This window comes from Emydura macquarii, unplaced genomic scaffold (assembly GCF_026122565.2).
Source record: "Emydura macquarii macquarii isolate MOO-44397 ecotype Brisbane River unplaced genomic scaffold, CSIRO-AGI_Emac_v2 contig_2246, whole genome shotgun sequence".
Lineage (NCBI taxonomy): Eukaryota > Metazoa > Chordata > Testudines > Chelidae > Emydura > Emydura macquarii.
Genome location: NW_027132383.1, coordinates 546,877 through 567,605, shown reverse-complemented (window position 1 = coordinate 567,605; position 20,729 = coordinate 546,877). Strand labels below are relative to the sequence as shown.

The following is a 20,729-nucleotide window of genomic DNA, read 5'->3' as shown; positions in this document are numbered from 1 at the left end:
AGCTCTGTACAACCATTGAACCCTCACAAATGCCCTTTGAGGGAAGCAAATATTATTCCCTTCCCCCTCCCCCCCTTCTCATAGCTAGGAAAACTGAGGCAGAGAGATTAAGGGTTTTTCCCAAGGCGAAAGCTGGAGTCAGTGTTGGAGCTGAGAAACTGGTTTAAATATTAAACCAGCTTCTCGCTTATTTTGAATTTTGTGTATTTCTAAAGCCTGAGTCAAGGCACTTGTGAGTGCTCAGTTAACTAGATAATGAGAAAATTCATTTAAAAACGTTTTTAAAAAGCCAAGGAATCTTTAAAACATATAGAATCGACAGTAAACCCAGCCTAACGATTTACAAATCTGCATAAAGGTCTGAAAGCTGAATATAGTCAATACAAATTTTGTTAAAGATGTTTTCAAAAAAAATATAATTTCTCCATCCATAGTAACGAGAGTTCTGTGGCACCTTAAAGACAAACAAATTTATTTGGACATAAGTTTTCGTGGGCAGAAACTCTCGTTGTTTTGCTGAAAACAGACTAACACGGCTTCTTCTCTGGAATCCATCCATAATATTTATCATTTAAATATCTCTTTGCAAGTTCAAAGTACTATCCTGATATTAGCTAATGTCTCACAACCCCTGCTCTGAGGTAATTGGACTGTTTAATATTATCCCTGTTTTCCTTTGAATCTGATTAAAAGGAAAATCTTGTATACACAGCACACAATTAACTAGTGGAACTCACTGCCACAAGATACTAAAGTCATGGTCTATTCAAGTGGATGGTGGAGGAAATATAACAGAGGAAGAAATGAAAATGAAGTTTGGAAAGGAGCCCTAAAGAAGTGAGGAAAGGGATGGAGAGAGAAGAAGAAAGAGAGTGAGTGAGTTAGACAAATAAAAGGTATTAGGAGATACATGGAAGGCTCGCCAGCCCTGTTGGTGGGCTGATGTGTAGTACTGGATGCCCTGGTCTCAGATCTTCCTCCTTTAGGTCCTAGGTTGCTCATGCAGAAAAACAACATTTACTCTCCCTGCCTTGTGCGCGCTATGTAAAAAATGCCATGACTGGCCCAGAAGTACAGTGAGCGAAAGACGCCACTGCTCCCGTGCCAGTGTCTGAGCTGCGGACCTAGCTTCAGGGGATCGGTAATTCACCTTTCACCTCGAGGTTGCAGGTTCAAATCTAGCCATGGTCAGTTCTGACCAAAAGCGAATACTAGGACTGAGTGCAGTTTCTGGCGGACAGGCGTCCACGAGATGGAAACGATGCGCATTTGGAGTCACCTTGTTAGCCTTTTGTTCAAAGGTTGAAGGGGTCATGGAGACTGAATCCCCCCCTCTACCTCCTAGAGTGGATCAAAGTTCCTTGGTGGGCTAGTGTTGGGCAGAGCATGCATTGCCCATGTTGTACCACTTCACTCCCCAGGGCCGCTAGCCTGATACCTTTGCTGTCACCAACGCGCCAAAGTCAGTAGAGCCGTCGGGACGAGCAGCTGCTTTATAACGGCCGAGGAGTTCTGTGACGCTCATCTGAATGGGAAGAGAGAAGACGCTGGATTGGAGGGAAAGCAGAGACAGAAACGGGACTAATGCTTTTGCCCCTTTCGCTTTTTGAATTTCAGTATCGGTAAATGTCACTTCTCTCTCCATATGCCTGTTCAGTTCCCTGCTGCCTGGAGAGACCAAGCAGAAATAATTTCACTCATCTCAGTAGCTTCTCTGTCCTGACTACTAATCATTGCAGCAACGTAATCACGATGTAGCAATCATCTGAAGTGTTAGGGCTGGAAACCACCTGTCTTCGCTGGGCTCACCCTCTACCTGCCTCGGCTGGGCTAGTGGCCGCTATTTACATCCTCAACTGTCTCCTTAGTTTAAAAAAAAAAAAAAAAAAAAAGTTTGTCCCAGAGCTTCCCTAACTCGTGGATCATTCGAGCTGTGCTTTCGAAAGTAAACAGTGACAGACCGAGGGACTGAAAAGTGTGTTTAAAGGGGAAGACGTAGAGCCTTGTGGGGGAAGATAGGCTATCAGATAAGGAAAAATTTTACAGAAATGTTTGTACCCCCAAGATGAAAAACGGTGTTCCCTGGTTTTGTAGGTTTTAAATTCTCTCTCCTCTCTTTGAGATTCGTAATTAAGACCAAGCTGCACGTAGATAAGAATTTTAATGATTAACATCCCATAAGAGCCTCTTGGGGGAAGTGACAGGCAATTTTACAACATGCCTGTAAGAATTTCATAGCGCCTCATAAAAAATAAATAAATAACACACACACACCCCTCAGATTTATGGCGGTGGGTCTGACGCTAGGTGCTGTCCTTCGACAGAGGAAGGAAACGTGCAGCATGATTAAATATTCCACCTCTGATGGCTAAGAAAACACCGCTGACAGGAATGGTAAATGCGTTCTCTTAAGGCAAGTATCCTCCATGGACTGACACTCTCAGATCATGTGGTCTTCATTCCGTTTATTTTATTCTACACCATCTTCCGGCATAAACTAACCTGCCAGTGTTCTAGTTCAGAAATATTGCCAGGCTCCTTTTGCAGTGATAAATCTTTTTTATTTATTTATTTAATGTCAGGCCTTGGGATGGGGAGGCGGGGTAGGGGGTTGTCTCTGCTCTTCCCTCCCCCCATCTCCCTGCCCACCACTGATTAGTCCATCTAAAGTGGATTGAGTCAGATGGCTTGACTGCAATGAAAGTTGGAGGCTCCTGATTTTAGTCCTTAGCGGTGCGGATCCGCTGAGTTATTGCAGACTCTGCTTTTGTTGTCGGATGTTGCCTCCACCTCTCTTTCCCCCCGGTAAGTGCAGCGCTTGTGAGTTTCACAGATGGGTTTCCATTCAATCAACACTGCGTTAATTGTTCTTTCTTACTGAAGCATTGGAAATGCGGACTTTGCAACCTACATGCCATTCTCCTCTTTGCTCCCTCTCTTCCCGACTGTCCTTTTGTCTCCAATCCAGTCTTATTTGGGTTATCTAAAGTATTGGCAATGGGGCTTCTGGTGGCTTATCTCCCTACAAGGAGAGAGCAGACTTTGGGGTATAGTTGTTCATAGCTCAGGAATGGATGGTGACGATCCCAATAAAATGTGGGCAAGAAGTTTGAGCTGGTAAATCAAACTCCTGGGATCAGGATTCCTGGGTTCAATTCCCAGCACTACTGATGACTCAGCTGTGACCTTGGGCAAGTCACTTCGCCTCCCTGTACCTGTGAAGCGGGGATAATCGTGTCTCTCTCAGAAGAAACCAGTGTTTGCAAGTCACACTGAGATCCTTGGATGGCAGCACCAAAGTGTTATCATTTTAGTCAAGAGCTTTTAAGCCCTTTCTGCAGAATGGGTCGACTGAAAAAAATGCCCCCATCCACCCATGGAAGTGCCCTGGTGTATGATACTGCATTTTTGGGGGGAGGCCCGTAGGATTGGTGGTTTCTCTGCTGCTGCGCCTTTAAAGCCGTATTAGTCACAGGTGACTAATTCCCGAATCAGTAGTGACTACTGTGCATCCCTCTGATGTATGGGTGTTTATATTAAGGGTGGAAAGGTGCTAAATGAGCCCTCTTTCTTTTACATAAATTAGCTCACAAGTCATGAATCAATGCCACTGACATCCTGCGGAAGTTTGCTAGCCAAGTTTAAAAGGGAAGACAAATGAGACTTCCCCGCCCGTTGCCACGTGGATCACTGGGAGGCCCACTGGACTGAGGCACCTGCAGCAACTGAAGTGACCCGTAATCATCTTCCCCCTTCGTCGCACGAAATCCCAGCAGAGTGCGAGGGAGGAGTCCCCTGAATGCATGGCCCTCTCGCCAAGTTAAACCTGGGTTCTTCCTGGAAGCATCAAAAGGTGACATTTTAATGGATGTTCCTCCAGGGGCCATGGCAACCAGGTAAATGGTGTGTAAATGGTACGGGATCTCCTGCCCTTCTGCTCTTGGGGCGAGGAAACCTGAAGCCCTGTAGCATTGGCACGCCAAGAAATTTAAAACTGCTACCCCTCCCAGGGGTGAGCTGGAGCCATCAGCCCACCTCACCTATGGGATTCTTAGCTGGCCAGCCTCCTGCGTCTTGACCGGTGCTCACACAAACCCAGCCATCCCCTTCCAATTGGGTGTTTGTCTGACAACACAGCGAATTCCTGGTCGTCCCAGAGACTCCCTGGACCATGTCTGTCCCAGACTGTGTTCCTGCTGGAGGGGCATTTGTTTCTACTTATTTAAAACCTTCTAGTTCTCTCATTCCCCCCCGCGCCGTATGGCCAGTGGGCAAGCTGTAATGCGTTTTTAATCAGCGTCCCGAACAGCTCTCTTGTGGCCTCTACATCCATGCCTCCTGCCATATGCGGACTCTGTCAGCAGGAATGCCCAGCACCCATCATGCTTGGAAACAGGGTAACTGTATCCTCCTGGCTTCCAGCAGAGAGGCCTTTCAGAGGAGTTTCATTCCTCGGGATTCCCAGGAATTCCAGCCCGCAGGCCGGAACGGGTGTAGGCAGAGCTGCAGCACTGAAACTTCCTGTCCCAGCTACAGAACTCTTGGGGGCAGGGAAGGCGTGAGGAGGGTTACAAGTAAAATGAGGTCAGAGGGGAACGCTGCTCCCACAGCACGCTCGGAGATGTAGGATTAAGTTTAGAGGTGAAGCAGGGGCTCCTGCGACCTAAACGCAGCCGGCAGCTGCCCTTCTCTTTAATAGTTCAGTGCGGCCACCGGGTTCAGATCGGGATGGAGCGTTGCAGAGCAGGGCTGTGGTTTCTGTGAGCTGCGCCCACGTATGGATGGGCAGGACAGCTGCAACCTGCTCCATTAGGTGCAGCACTTGCTTGGGTGTTGGCTTTGATCTAATACTCCCTCTCTCTGGGGATGGCAGATACCTGGTTTGCTCTAAGATGGTCCCATCTTTCTGCTTTCAAGGTGCCTTGACTTAACCAGGGCAGGGTGAAGAGAGAATTTCCAGCAGCAGCCGCCAGTGGCATTGGCCATCCTTCTCCTTGGAGGGCGGGGCTGTGTTAAAGAGGAGGGCAGCTGCAGGCTGCATTTAGCTATTGCAGGCCCTGCTCCGGGAGCTCCTGCTTTAGCTCTAAGCTTACTCCTGCCTGCTACACTCTGGAGCTGTGGAAGCATTTCCTGGGCTAGCTGCTGAGAGGCGTTCAGCGTCCCCGTGGGAAAGCTCCCTGATGTAGAGCGGTACACTAGGGTCACAAGTCAATCCTGTTGCTGTTGTTTGTGGTGGGAAAGCGCAGGGGACCAAGAGGGACTTGGGGCGATTTCAGGTGTTCAGAAGGGGTGGCCGAGATTCTCTTAGACGGTAAATAACTCCCGGCTCTTGGCTCTTTCGTGACTTCCCGAGCAGTCCAGGAAGTGTTGCGTGACAGAGCCAAACTACCCCAGGGCACAGACGCGGGGTAACCGTTGGACTCCTTCCAAAACTCAGAGGACTGTGCCTGGCTCCTGACTTCCAGGAGCTGGAAATTTGGCCCAGCCTTCTGCACAGAATATTTTTCTCCATTCCTGCCCCTGCGCTCTCCTTCTCTTCCAGCTCAACAGCTGCAGCCTCACATCTGGCTAACTCGCAAGGGGCACTGGCACCGGCCCAAGAAGAGGCCACGCTCTCCTCCTCTTCCAGCAGAGCAGCGAAAAGGCCTGCGAGTTGAGGCCTGTATCCTGGACAGCAGGGACTCTGAAGAGCATTTGAGGGGTCACAGTGGACAAAGAACTGAACACGAGCTCCCGACGCAATGCTGTGACAAGAAGAGCTAATGCCATCCCGGGATGTATGGACCCGGGAGGTGATTTTTAACTCTGGGTACAGCATTATTGAGACCGATGCCAGATACTGCGTCCAGTTCTGGGGTGCGCTTTTTAAAAAGGGTGGTGAAAACCTGGAAAGGGTGCGGAGAAGAGCCGCAAAAGTGACTCGGACTGAAAAAATGCCTTGCAGTGAGAGGCTTAAAGAGCTCGACCCGTTTAGTGGATCAAAAAGAAGAGCAAGAGATGACCTGATTGCAGGGGATACCAGGTTCTAAAGGGCTCTTCAATCTTCCAGAGAATGGAGCTCTGGGGCAGGTTGGAAGCTGAAGCCAGACAGATAAAATAAGGCACAGATTTTTACCAGGGATGTTGATTAACCATTGGGACAAATGACCAAGGGAAGCGGTGGATTTTCTATCTCTGGGCTCTGTCCTTGGTCCCCTTCTCTCTCTACATCTTATCTCTCGGTAATTTCATCAGCAAACACAAATTCAACTCCCCTCTCTCTGCAGATGACTCCAATCTACTTCTCTGCTCCAGTCTACCTTCTGTGCATACCAGTCCCAGCCTGTCTTCCTGACATCTTGTAGATGTCTAGACAGAGCTCCTAAACCCCCCTCTGCCTGCTAACACCTTTCGTGATCACTGCCTCAACAGCATCCTCCTGCCTGTGACTCGGGCCCAGAACTTGGGCGTCATCTTCAACACAGACCTCTGTCTAGCTCCTAACATCCAGTCTATGTCTAAGCCTTTTTTTGTGTGTAACATCTTCAAGATCTGGCCTTTCCTATCCATCCACCCAGGTGAAACTCTTGTCCAGGCTCTCATCGTCTTGCGTCTCCGTTACTACAACATCCTGTTCTCTGGGCTTGACAAACACAACCTTGCTACACTCATGTCCACTGAGAGTGATGCTGCAGAGATCATTCTCTTAACTGGTGGCTTTCACCATCCTTGCCTCCCTCCACGGGTTGACTCCCCCTTCTCCACCGCTTCAAATGTAAGTTGCTTGTCTTCACTTTCAAGGACCTTCTAGGCCTGTGTCCCCACGCTACCTAACATCTCGTTCAGTAGTGAAAAGTCACCACCGGCATCTATTGCCCAATTGTTACGTTTTCAAACAAGGCTCCTAGTGCTTTCCCCCATGTTGTCCCTGACACTTGGGACGAAAGCCTCCTAAACATCTGCAAAGCTACTTCACTGTTCACATCCCTCCTTAAAACTCTCCTTTGCTGGGATGCCTGCAAAAAAAGCGACAACAGTTAAGCTGCTGAGATCTTGAGCCACTGTCTGTCATGCTGGTCAATATTGTGTCATTGTTTCATTGCACTGTCTGTCTGTCTGTCTGCATCTGCTATCTCGTTAGATGACAAGCTCTTCAGGGCAGGGACTGTCTTTTTATTCTGTTTGTACAGGGCCTGGCACAATGAGGTCCTGATCCATGCCTAGGGCTCCTGGCGCTATGACAGTATAAATAATCTCCCAATGTCTGTAAGGCAAGATTGGTTGCCTTTCTGGAAGAAAGGCTTTATACAGGCTATTGGACTCAGTATAGGGGTGAAATTCTGGGCCTGCGTTATCCAGAAGGTCGGATTAGCTGATCTTATGGTCCATACTGGCCTTAAAATCTATGACTATCCAGTAAAGCTGATGAAGAGCAGCTGTGACGCCTCGGGAGCAAACTCATTTCTCACAGACCAGGGCAGTGGTTGACTCACGTCTTCTAGGTGGAGCAGGACAGGCGGCTCAGATGGGTCAGTTTGAAGGAATCAATGTAGGTACGTTATAGTGTTACCTAATTTGCACAAACGCAATCCCCAGCCCCTGCATTGCATCCAAAGTGTCTGTCCCGATGTTCTGGGGGTGTTGGAGTTTTATCGCCGAGTTGTCAATGCTGGGCAATAAAATCCAACTGATCCGCAGCCCAAAAATCCCTGCAGCGCCCCCTCCGCCCAGCTCTTCCGGCAGGCGAGCTCTTCCGTGCTGAGCGGTTTTCCCCTTTGCTGCACAGGAGTTGTGTGCGTTTAACAGATCACCTTTCTGCTGGACGTTTCCTTGGCTATGTCCTAGAGCTGTGTTCTGCACTGGCGCCTTCCTTCCTTCACCTGGGCACTGTCTGTCTGTGACCATGTGTGGCTGGGGGCAGAGAAGCAGGGTTTTCCCTAGGTCTCTGTCCCTTTCATTGGAATGCAGTTCGGCCCTGTTGCCTGTCCTGTATTGTGATTTTATTGCAAGAGGGTGCAGCGCTGTCCCTGCCCCTCGCTGGGTTTGTTACGCCATCCAGAGCACCATGGAGTTAACTCTTCGCTCGCTGGTGCTCAGATGCAGCATCCAACTCCTGCCACTATGTGGTTCTCAAGGCACTCAGACAGTGTTAGTCCCTCATTGCCTGTCCCCTTTAGTTCCTCTTTGGAGCACTTCTCCCCAGACTGATGACTTGGAGTGCCCCTGACCTACTGCAGACGGCAACTTCTCGGGGGACAGATCCCTGGAGGAGCTGGAATTGGCAAATGTTTTTGCCCTGTGCTGCTTTGCCGTCCTGCTTGTCGGGGCTTGACAAACCCATTGACCTTCTTGTCCAGAGTGAGTAGCCATGTGGAGTAGGGCCAGGGAGCAGAGCAGCTGGCTTCTTCACCTCGGGGAAGGGGGCAAAGCTGGGAGCACATGTAAGTAGGTGAGTGAATGTGGGGGTGGGGGCAGTACGTGTGTGGGTGCAGATAGGTATGTGACTGGGAGTGGGGGGATATGTTAAAAAGTAGTTCACAGTAGAGAGAGATGGATCTTTGGGGAGAAAGCAGGAGGGACAGAAAAGACAGCAGAGCAAATAAAGAAAACAATGTTAACTCCTTGCTTGCCGGAGTACTCAGGGAGGGCATCTGTCTCCGAATCCAGGAGCTGCACCTAACCTGTATAAAATGAGCAGAAAGAAGGGGGGGAGCATAAAAAGGCGGGGGGGGGGGGGGGGAATGAGGAAAGAGAGAAGAACACATGTTCAAAGCACTGCAGAAAATGATGCAGGAGTGAAAAAGTGGAGAGAATCCAGAAGAAATCAGATTGGCAACGCACAGTTAGACAGAGCAGCACACAACTGCTTTCACTGCGCAGGTGGAGACACGTCTTTCACCTGGGCTAGCAGGTTTAGTCCTGGGGCTAGCAAGTGCTGTCCTTTGCATTCAGGTTGCTCCGTCTTCCCCCTCCCCAGCCGCTGCACTTCTTCCCCACTGCCCCGCAGGCAGTGATACGCCCTGGCAGCGGAGACCTGAAAGCAGTTGCTTTTTGGAAGCTAGAGGATTTACACCCGAACTGAGAGGGCCATGAAGTCACTCTTACAATGTCCTTATTGAAATGTTAATAGATAATTGGTCATGTCATTGCAGCCTGTCCCTTGGCAAAGGTGAGCATCAGCTGTTCGATGTTGCAGCAGACGATTTGCACTGAGATGAGGGTGATTGTCTTGTTCGTTAACGTCTGGGTACGCTGGCCCTACGCAATGATTGTGCGGTGAAGGGATGGAAGGGGAGGGGGCTATGGAAGAAGTGGGGCTAGCAACAATCAGTATCCACATGATGGCATCTCAGTGAAATGTGCTCTTGAAAGCAGAGGAGTTGTCTCCCCTTGAGTCCGAGAAGGGCTTTGAACACTCAGAAATGGCGTGTCTTGTCCTGTTTAGTGCATGTCTCTAAAGCACTCTGAGATCCTCAGGTGGAAGGGACAAGAGCTGCACATAGTGTTCTGGCAAGCCACTGTCCGTCCCGCTCCCGTGACGGTGTTTGCAGTTGGATAAAGTTCACTCATTACTAGCCGGATGTTTAATGTCTGATGATGATAAAGCGGTGATCGAAGTCCTGGCGAAGTCCCTGTGTGACTGGGAGCAGGGAGCCCTCAGTTGTAGACACCTGTTCTATTCCTGCAGGCAATTCATCATTTCTGCGCTAGGAGCAGCTCTTTTCATTCTGCAAACTTTCAGAATAGCGCAGGCCCAGCAACTAGCTGCAGCTTTTTTAACCCTTTGGAGTCAGTGGCGTGGGCCGCTTTTGCCCTTAGTTGATACATTTGCTGCATCAGGAAATCACTTCTGTCAACCCCAACAGGCTACCGTAGTCTTCCAGGGACACACATCACAGAGCTTGTATGTATAGATCGAGAGATACCTGTGTGCGTAGATCGGCTCATTGGTGTAAGCAGGCCATGAATTGAGGCAGTCATCGCTCTAATGTAAATGAATCATCCAGGCCTGGTTTCTGTAAATGTTGTATCTTCTCCGTGGAGCTCGCCAAAGGGGGATTTGGAAACGGTAACAGTATTTTACAGAAGATGGAAGATTGGATACTGAAGTCAGTAGCAGAATAGCAAGAGTGAAAGAGACATTGTGGAAGGATGAACATCTAATGAGAAGGGACGTAAATCTGAAGACTAAATTCCAACTCTTAAAAGCTTGCATTTGGCTGGTTTTAAATTACAGCTGCAAAACGCAGACATTCAAACAATCAATGATAAAGAAAATACGGTCCTTCGGATTATGGTGTTACAGAAGAATTCTGAGAATATCGTGGATACCCCGTGTAACCAGTGAGAAAGTACTGGAGATGACTGGAACTAGCAAACAGTAGTTAGCGATCTTACGTAAAGGAAGATTTGATTTGCAGGGCATGTTTTAAGAGGTGCCATAGGCAATACATATTTATGGGCACTGGAAGGGAAAGTTGGTGGCAGAAGAATACCCGACAGAAAAAGATGATCCTGGATGAATGAGTGGATCAAAAGGACTATTCATCCACAGAGATCAGTAGAGAATGGCACAGAATGGGCTCCTGTGATTGCAAACCTCCAGAGATGGAGATGCCACATAAGAAAAAGAACATATCTTCCAGTGAAAGAACCAGAAATGGGCATTTCTCAGCTATGCTCTTTGCTGCAGCTTAGCCTTCCCGTGAAGGAATTTGCAAGTTACCATGAGGTGTGTGTAAATCAGGGCACTTTGGGAGGGGCTGTGTTTTCAGTAAGTGATGCGGGGACACAACCACGTGGCTGCTTTTGATGTCAGTGATGACACAACAGGGTTGAGGTTAAAGGGATTGCCTAGAGATTAACTGCCATTAAAAACTGAATAATTCCTAACAGTTTCCTTGCCCCCCAGTATGATAAACCCTCATAGATGGTATTAGCAGTGCAGGGAAATCCTGCAGCAAGGGTTGGTCAGTATTGATTACATTATTTTAAATGGAGGCTGAAAGATTTTCAAATCTGAATTATTTCTCCTCATTGATGCTGTCTGATTGCTTTCTGCATTTCACTAAAGTTGTACAGTGCAACTAGACTGGTCAGTTTCACTTTATTATTTATATTCCAGGGGTACTTAAAGGCCTGAACTGAGATCAGAACCCCTTTCTGCCTGGTGCTATTCAGAGACAGTGACACTCTGTCCCAGACTGCTTACAATCTAAATAGACAAGAGAAACAAAAGATGGGAGGGGAAGCTGAGGCAGAGAGAGAGGGGGAAGTGACTTGCCAAAGGTCACTCTGCAGGCCAGTGGCAGAGCTAGGAATAGAATCCAGGTCTGCTTAGTCCCCATCCAGTACTCTATCTACTGGGCAACACTGCCTCCCCAGAAATAAATTTTATAACTTGGTTTCTAGTTAGTTTAGCTTCCTAGTTCTCTAGGCAATGAAATCAAATGTTTTTTCAAACTGAAATTAGAAAATTCCTCTCCCCCCGTCCCAAAAAATGTCTATTTCTATTAGATTTGTGTAACACCCCTGCAAGTTGGGCAGCCAGCCCAAGACCACAGGTTGAGTTGCAGAGGAGGGTTGCTCCGGGAAATGGAGAGCATATCTTATGAGAGGAGACTTCAAGAACTTGGCTGAAATCTAGCGAAACAAAGGCTGAGAGGGGTTCTGATTCCTCTCTATAAACACCTGGGGGAAATACTGAGGAGGAGGAAGAGCTATGGAAGCTGAAGGACAACGTCTGCACAAGAACAAATGGAGATAAACTGGGCATCAATAAATGTAGGCAGGAAATTAGAAGAATGCTTCTAATCTTCAGAGTGAGGTTCTGGATCGGCCTCCCAATAAAAGCAATGCAGGGCAAGCAGCCTAACTGGTTTTAAAATGGAGGCTGGCAAATTTATGACCAGGATTACATGACGGGGTTGCCTGGAATAGCAGGGGACAGAATTCAGTGATGCAGCAGGTTCCTTCCAGCCCTCTGTCCTAGGTTGCCCCTGGCCCATAGCCTGTTCTCTCACTAGCCCCGTATCAGAGGCTCCCAGTTATGGAGAATCTCGTTTAATGATCATGAGCGTGGCACTGCAAAGCCAATCCCTGCCCCTAGGTATTCGCAGTTTGAGGCACTGCCGGGGAAGACCAGACGCACTGGGAGACCCAAGTTTGGCGTTATTGCAGGTTTCCAGTCTCACTCCTTTCTCCTCTGATTTGAAGTTGGGTGGGGAAGAGGTTTGCCATGGGACGGCATTAGAGGATTCAGGAAGAAGTGAGCCTCCAGGAAGGATTTGCATGAGGAGAGGCTGGGAGGTGGTTCATGGATGGAGGCATGAGGCCGGGAGTAGGAGAAGGAAACTCAGGGGCATCAGCAGCAAAGCGAAGGGATGAGATCTGAGCTGTGGGCCAAGGCGGGGCTGAGCAGAGCCCCCGGGGCTCGGACGAGATATTGAAACTTGCTGTAAACTCTCACTCCTTGCCCCTTCCCCAGTAACACGCCCCGCCCACCCCACCTCCAGTTCAGCGAAAGCGCTTTCGTCACACTGGCTTAGCAGCAGCTGCTGCCCCAGAGCCCCCTAAATGCCACAGATTTGTTTTGGGAGTCACCAGATGGCATCTGCCCAAGGGGTGGAATTCTCCAGTGGTTCACAGCTGCCAAGAAATAGAGGCTAGTGCTCTCTCTCTCTCTCTCTCTCTCTCTCTGTGTGTGTGTGTGTGTGTGTGTGTGTGTGTGTGTGTGTGTGTGTGTGTGTGTGTGTGTGTGTGTGTGTGTGTGTGTAAAACACACAGACAAGCCCTAGTCAGAGCTGTAATACAGCACATCTAGGCGACCTTCCATGTAAGGATCCCAAAGCGCTTTGCAAACACTAATGATTTAGGCCTTGCCAGCCCCTTGCGAGGGATGGACATAGATTCCCAGTGTGCTGATGAGAAAACTGAGGCTGTAAGGAAATAGTGGTATTATGTTAAGTGACTTGCCCAAGCGCATACGGTAAATCTGTAGCAAAGCCAACAACAGAATCCTGAACTCCTGCCCCTCATCTTACCCACTAGACTGGCTGACCTGCATCCTACGTTGGCACAGCCCACGCCCGCCCCCATAAACGCAGTTTGCTCAGAGTATATCTTCCCACTTACTAACATTATGCTCTGCCGTGCCCAGAGCTTCCGTACGCTCTCTTCAAAGCTCACACGAGAGACCCCGTTTTGGAAGTTGTGATTCAGTTCCCGGGCACACACATTGCAATGCTTCTAACTAATAGTAGGGTTGGCTAGTGATGGGGGTCTGGTGGCTGCTTCCTTCTGGGCCGAGTGTCACCACGGCACGGCTTGTTCTGCCAGGTGTGTATTGCGGTGTGCTCTGAAGGTAAGATGGCCCCTGAGCCAGCTACTTCCTGGCCCAGCTGAGGATTTGAAGATGAGGACAGGGACCTCAGATGGGACCTGGACGTTGATTGGCAGCCAGGGCAGAGCATTGGTCAGCCCTGCGTAGGGTCTAGGCCAGGTCTCTGTGCGCAATTTCCTGGTCACCTCTGGGGTCAGCTGCAGGTAGCCCAAGTTGCAGTAGCACTTCCCTAGCGCTGATCAGCAGGCACCGAGAGCTCCGTGTCTCACTCGATAAGATCTCACTGTCTGTAGCCCTAGGCAAGGCCCTGTTCTTACAGCAGCTCCGTTGGTGAGGTGGAGATCACGGCCGGGGGCTGTGGTTGGAAGATGATCTGTTGGTCCCCTTGCATGATCCCTTACTGTGTGTGGCATGGAGGGAGCTTCCGCATGGTGTCCAGATAGTGCTCTCCAAATCCTCTCCCCTGTGCAGGCAGGTCCCGCCATGGCCACAGAGAAGGAAGCAGAGTTTGCCTCTCCTAAGCCCCAGTTGTACGTCTAGCATGTGGCATAGCTATCCTCGCCACCTCCGCCCTTCCCACAACGCATCTGGGGCTTGCCTCTAACTGCTCCCTCTGCCATATGTTCTATTACCCAAACGCCAGCTACTGCCTTCCCCGCGATACTCACCTTCCGCTTTCTTCTCCTCCTTCCAGGAAAACCACTGCAGATCAAGCCCAGGCTGTGAGGCCAGGATCCTGGATTCAGCGTCTCTCCGGCCCCCCTCGTGCACTGGTCCATCCAACAGTCCAGCAGCCTAAAGCCTCAGGAAACGCAGCGGCCAGCCTAGTCCTGGCACCTACCTCAGGATAGCCAGACAGAAGGAGGCCTCGTTCTGATTTGTGTTCCATTCCGATGCGTTCATTTGACCCAGAACCTGGTAACACTAAATGTCCCAGATCCCCACAGCCCTGTCGCTCAGGGAGGCGGCTTTGTAAGCATTTTAATTTTGGAATAAATGATCTTTTAATCTGGTTTATTTAAAAGAAACCCCTTCCCAAGCCCCTGTTTAACTTCCGCTTGCAGAGTCCCACGCACCTCCCCGGTCTTTCTTGAGTTAGCAAGATGGTAGCTCCGTCGTCAAACCGTTGTGGTCAGATGAGGCTAAACTGGACCCACTGATCATACCTGCAGCCCTTTGGACGCTGGTTCTTGATGCTGTGTTTGGAGTTCTGCAGTCGCAGTAATTCGCCTCACAGAGAGTTGAGGAAGGGACAGGGATGAGAGAATTGTAACTCTGTTTCTCTCTAGTGCCAGGAAGCTGCATTGCCCCATTGTAAGCACAGGTGTATTTCAATGGCGCTGTCTGTTCGTGGGCAATTATACTGCGTGACGAGAGGCTGGAGAACGTCAGCCAGCCAAGAAGTGGAGTAATTGCCTAGAAATAAAGCTGTGAGCATCTTGCAATCATCATGGCAGGGATTTGTTTTGTGGGTGGGGCTCATGCAAGGGGGCTGTTGGTTCCTTTAGCCCTGTGCTGAAGGGTGTGTGTGACCCCAGCAGACCAGCTACATGAGGTGAGCTCTAAAGCCGTTTCAGAGAAAGAGCTATGCCCTTGTACCAGGAAATTGTGGGAGGGGGAGAATTGGAGGAGTAACTTCTGCAGCCACCTTGGGGCAGGGGGAGGGGTGCATTTCTGAAGTGAAATGTAAGGCCCCTATTAACATCTAATGAATGCGGAGGAGTCTATTTGTTAGTAATGTGTTTGCAGCTTACAAAGAGGGACCTAAGCAAATCCTGTGTTCCTGCTGTGTGTGATGGCAGTGTGCAGGGCAATCATCTTCCCCGCCACTCTGTGCCCCTCTAACAGGAGAGGACACCACTAGGAGATGCTTTGAGACTGAGGACAGAAGGCGAAGTCTGTAGTCAGTACAGTGGTTTCCATGCTGCTGCTTTCAGTGAATGCTGCCTTGTGATCCGGCTGCTTTTCCAGTCTGTATTTGGTTCATGCAAAGAGACCCAGGAAAGCAATCTGGTTAAGTATTCCAGGGGAAACCTTGGCTTATAAAAGCACATGGATGACAAAGTATCTCGTGGGGAAAGAGAAAGGAGCCGAGGACTCTGCATTAGACTTTTGTTAATGCTGTGTTCTCATCTTCTCCATTGTGGTGATAGCAGGGTGCAAGGAGACAGGTAGATGTGTAACGTCGCCCCTCTGAACTTGTGCTGAATTCCAGCGCATTCAGCTCAGATCCAGGGGAAATAACCTGTGTTTTCTTGGTCTAGAAGCCAGCATTCTCTGACGATCTGACAGATTCAGATAATGATTGTTTAGTGCATCAGAGATGCTGTCTGCTTAGTTCCCAAATGTACAGGCCAAATGCCCACCTGGATAAATCCACCTCTATCCCTGAGAGGAGTTTGTCATATTCAGAGCTCCTTTGTTCCTTTATTTGTAACCAGTAAAGTGGTGCCCCAGTGCGGTGCTGAGAGATGATATACAAGAGAAGAGTGAGGGGGGATTTGATAGCAGCCTTTAACTACCTGAAAGGGGGTTCCAGGGAGGATGGAGCTAGGCTGTTCTCAGTGGTGGCAGATGACAGAACAAGGAGCAACGGTCTCAAGTTGCAGTGGGGAAGGTCTAGGTTGGACATTAGGAAAATGCTTTTCACTGGGAGGGTGGTAAAGCACCGGAATGGGTTACCTAGGGAGGTGGTGGAATCTCCATCTTTAGAGGTTTTTAAGCTGTGGCTTGACAAAGCCCTGGCTGGGATGGTTTAGCTGAGGTTGGTCCTGCTTTGAGCAGGGGGTTGAACTAGGTACCTCCTGAGGTCCCTTCCAACCCTCATCTTCTATGATTCTATGATAAACACAACAAGCATTAAATCTAGAGCTGAGCCCAAACCAAACACCTTTGCACCAGCTCTGCGTTTCACATATGCCTCCTATTTTGATATTAGCCCAAACCAGATCCTTGGATCCAAATACTCCAAACTTTGGTGCACTCCAAATCCAAAGTCTGATCTGGGTCCATTTCACTCTCTTAAAACAGGCCAAACCAAAGCCCAGATATTGGGGGCATACAGAATCAGGATCCAGACTTAGCAGCCTCCACCCCTCTCTAGTTAAAACCAGACACATTTGCTAAAACAGTTTGCAGCTTTTCAACATGCGGGTAATGTGTGGATACTAAATTACTTGAGGTTGTCCCTTCTGGGTTTTTAAGTCCCATACCTAGTGGTAACCCTCTGCCCCCAAAAGACACACATTTTCTCAGCCTACGTCATGCATCCTTCTTCCCCGCTAGGAGATGACCTGGAGCTGGGAGTCCAGTCTGCATTTGCGGAAAGGCACAGTTATCCCATGCTGATGCCCTTATCTCTCACAACGGCTGATCATCTGAAGCTGCTACAGAGCACCCTTCTTGAGGGTGTTAGTTACTCCCCACGGTAGCATCTCTCGGTCACTTTGCATATCAAGCCGGCTGCCATGGAGTTTGATTGAAAATTTTTGTGGTGAGCGGTGAAATTTCCTCCCTTCTGTGAATCTGCCTGGCTCATCTCCTCACTTCACCACAGAGCAACAAGCTAATAAAAGATTGATTGTAACTATAACTGCAATCTGCCAAGGTCGGCATTTCCTCCCCGGCTCCTCGGTGCACCGAGGGACGGAGAGAGCATTGGGGTGTCGTTAGTAAACACCCAGTTGATTGGGCTGTTTTTATTTTCCCCACTCCATTTCTTTATCTCTGTGATTTAGCATCCTGTCGGTGTATGTTCCCGTGAATCTGAGGAGTGCTGGCCGTGCAACTTACAGAGGGCGCTGCAAGTGGAGAACTTCAGGTGCAGCTGTTTCTCTTTTTGTCTCCATCATTTTAAACTTTGGGGGATGAAGGTGGTTTTTAATGGGTTTCACCTGTTTTCCAAGGATCACTCAGAAATTCCTATCAAATCCAGACATTCCCATCAGATCCAGTTTGTAAAAGCACTGAGGAGCCGTATAAGGAATCCCAGTGACATAACAGACTCTTCAGGGAAGCCAATGAGATCCATACAGGACACGTCACATCTCCGGCAGCCGGGAAGATGTCCAGTAAGATTTCACACGCAGTGAGACCATTCCTTCGGTGGGGTTTCCTGGAATTAGGTCAGAGGATAGTCTAAGCATTCAATGATACTAAACCTCAGGGCCGGATTTGCCTCTGGTTTACACCTGTGCAAGACAATGAGAGCTGAATAGGAGTATCTGAAGGCAAACTTTGGCCATCATTTCTGCTAGGAAGATAGAGGCCGGAACAAACTTGGATCTGGAGAGAGAAATGTTATCAAGAAAAATTCATCTTATGGCCAGGAGCCAACCTCCGTTTCCCCATTAGACTTTCCTGATGTGGGGGAGATACAGAGGGTAGAGAGCAAAGGAAAATCCTGAACTGAGGTCCCAAGAAATCACCAACAGGCCCTGGCTCCTCCCTCTTCCAATAGGATGCCATAGTTAGTAGTTAGGCATTAAGTGGAACCCTGGGGCAGGAGTTGATGGTTTCATATCACAGAGCAGATTCTGTTCTCATTCCTCAGATGTGCAGCCTCCGTCAACACACACACTGGGAGATGAGCAAAATCTCCCACCCTTGCACCTGCCAAAAGCACACCGACGGCTGTTTTGATATAAAATACAGATGCACATACAGGCTGGTTGAGTGCTGCTTAACTTACCGCACATACAGGGAGCAAACCGTGCTGCCTCGGAATTGCCAATATGGCCCCGTTGACGCCCCGGCTTGCGAGGTGTGCCCAAAGTTTTGTAAGCGTGCTTATCAGCGAAAGGGGAGAACTCAAAGTTCGCGAGTGACCTCTGAAATCCAGTAGGGAAGCATTTTTTATTTTCAAGGTCTTTTGGCAACATATTTCCCTGAGGGAGTCGTGCTGTCAGGTGCAGTATCCTCAGGTTGACAGGGATGGGAGAAGGGTCTGCAGTGTGTTCCCTTGGGGATCCTCAGCCTTCAGATGCAATGCCCTCAGGTTTGCAGTGGTAGCAGAGGCAGCTGTATTGTGCAGCCTCCACTAAGGTTTTCAACTGCGTTTTACCCCATTTTCTCGCAGGGCGACAGAGATGGCCGAGTGGAACTCAGGTCACATAGTAAGTCAGTAGCTGGTCGAGGTTAGATCCGGGGAAGTTTCTCGCCTTGATGTATATTTTATAGCCAAGCTGTTGTGTGTTCTGTGCCGTAGAGAGTTCCTTGGCTCTGCTGGTGTTACAGGTCCCTGCCTGGACTGTGCGTGTTTCTTTAGTGTGAGACTGCTCCGCAGTGTTCTCCTTCCTTGACTTCATCATGTAGAGATCATGGATAACCCCAGTCAGGACATGCCTGCCTGTGTTACAGCCCCATGATGTGTTACCCGGGAGTCAGCGTTGCTGAAACGTATGTCCAGAAAGGTTCCACCCCAGGGATGCATCATCCACGCTGAGCTAACACCCAGGACCCTGGGCTATCTCACCCTTTAATTTACTCCACTCCAGAGCAGGATGATGCAAGGTTAATGATCCTCTTTAGAGACAATGGGCTTGATCCTAGAAGGTCCTGAGCACCTCTCGACTCCTGGTGATGTCAGCGGGTGATGAGGACACTCAGCCCTTCACAGGTACTGTTCCACACCTCCAGTACCAGGCCTATGTTCTGCTCTTGCAGTCAGTGAGCATAGCTCCCCACCCTCATCCATAGCAGTGGGAATTGTGGGCTGTTGGATGCTCTGGGGATGAGTTCAGTTCAGGTTTCAGGGTCGGTGGGGATGCTGTCAGAAACTCCTGGCTCATTCCCCTGCAGGGCTTGGGATGGAGTTGCTGTCCTGTAACCATATCTATCTGATTTGATGCTTGATGTTAGCGTCACTATATTTACTGCCAGTGCAGGACTGAGATTCCTGGAGGGGGAAAATTAAGGCTTGGAAAACCGTCATAGCCCAGAGAGCTTCTGACTTTTAAAAGTGCCAGCTGCCATTCTGAAACTTGCAGGCAGAAGCGTCTCCTTAAGGGGCCTGAGGCTGGTTGTTTATAGGGTGTGCGTTACACCATAGGACTTGTTCCAGCAGGGACTGGCAGATAGCGTTTCGTTCAACTGCCCAGCACATCAGTTCTTGGGTCATGTACAGTCACTGGCACCAAGTACCAAGTACTGCTGTGTAACTAAGGTCCAAACGCCAATGCTCTGGCCCGTATCGTTGCTATCTTCGTGGACTCGCTCTGTGCACCCTCAAGGCAGGGAGGGAGCATGGTCCAGTGGTGAGGGGCAGGAGATTAGGAGTCAGGAGACCTGAGTTCTATTCCCAAGTCCGCCTTGGGCACGTGACCCTTCTCTGCCTCAGTTTCCCCCATTGTGATGTTTATGCTCTTTGTGAAGCACAGTGGCATCTACAGGTGAGCAGCGCTGAATTCAAACATTTGGAGTCTCAAAAATCCCGTGATGACTGTACAACTGCCACTCGTGCAGGTGGTATTATAAGCCACCATGGCAGGTAATGCCCAAAGGTTGCCCACAGAGAACACAGCCGCTCCAGCTCCGCAAAGCGAAGGCCATGCTCTCTCCCGGGTAAGCTGTGAAGCTGAAATGAAAGCCAGAGATGACTCTGGCTTTATGTGCTACTCTCTCCTGCTGACCCAGGCTGGGAACATGGAAATAACTTTGACTTTCCCTGTTTTAAAAAAAAAAAAAATTTCCCTTCCTCTGTGGGGTGTGTCTGCACAGCAACTGGACACCCACGGCTGGCCCGCTCCAGCTCAGGCAGTGGGGCTGTTTCACTGCTGTGTTGAAGTCTGGTTTGCAGCCGGGGCTCTAGGACCCTGCAAGGTGGGAGGATCCCAGGGCTCAAGGTCCAGTCTACTCAGCAATGAAACGCCCCCCAACCTCAGCCTCAGAGCCTGAGTCAGCTGGCCCGGCCAGCCACGGGTTGTTCTTTGATGTGTAGACAGACCCTGTGCGAGCCCCTGGCCATTTCCTAGTTTACTAAGGCGCTCCCAGGTGGAGGAAAGGGCTGTTCCAGGAGATCTTTAGCAAATGGGAGAGCCAGCGGATTTTGGGGGTGCAAAGGCACCTAAAAAATGCTGAATTACAGCAGAGCTTCCTTTGAGGGTGCCCTGCTCACTTTCCCCTTCCACACAGTCTGGTCGCGGGGAGGGTTGCTCTGCGGTGAATGGCTACGTTCAGCTCTAAGCTCTGAAGGTGGCCGGCAACTCCCGGGGCTCCGTTCCACATTCCAGTGTCAGTGGAAAGCATCTTGGAGCACGCTCAGAATCAGGCAGCTTGAACCGCTAAACTTCTCAGGCCTCAATGTCAATATGTGACATCTTATCCCCTTGCAAAATTGGGAGGAGCCAAAGCACTGACTCGGGCAGCGTGGGATTTAGGGTAGCAATAAACAGGCCTATGAAGCGTGAGA

General features: G+C 49.5%; 1 protein-coding gene across 1 annotated transcript in view; it reads left to right on the top strand.

Annotated features, from left to right (window-relative positions):
- Positions 1–15,667, top strand: part of ZC3H3 (zinc finger CCCH-type containing 3) — a 318,307-nt gene extending 302,640 nt beyond the window's left edge. The window contains exon 12 of the mRNA XM_067560071.1: positions 14,016–15,667. Within this exon, the coding sequence (XP_067416172.1) occupies positions 14,016–14,047 (32 nt within the window). The 3' untranslated portion in view covers positions 14,048–15,667. The remainder of the gene's footprint in view (positions 1–14,015) is intronic.
- Positions 15,668–20,729: the final 5,062 nt, after the last annotated feature.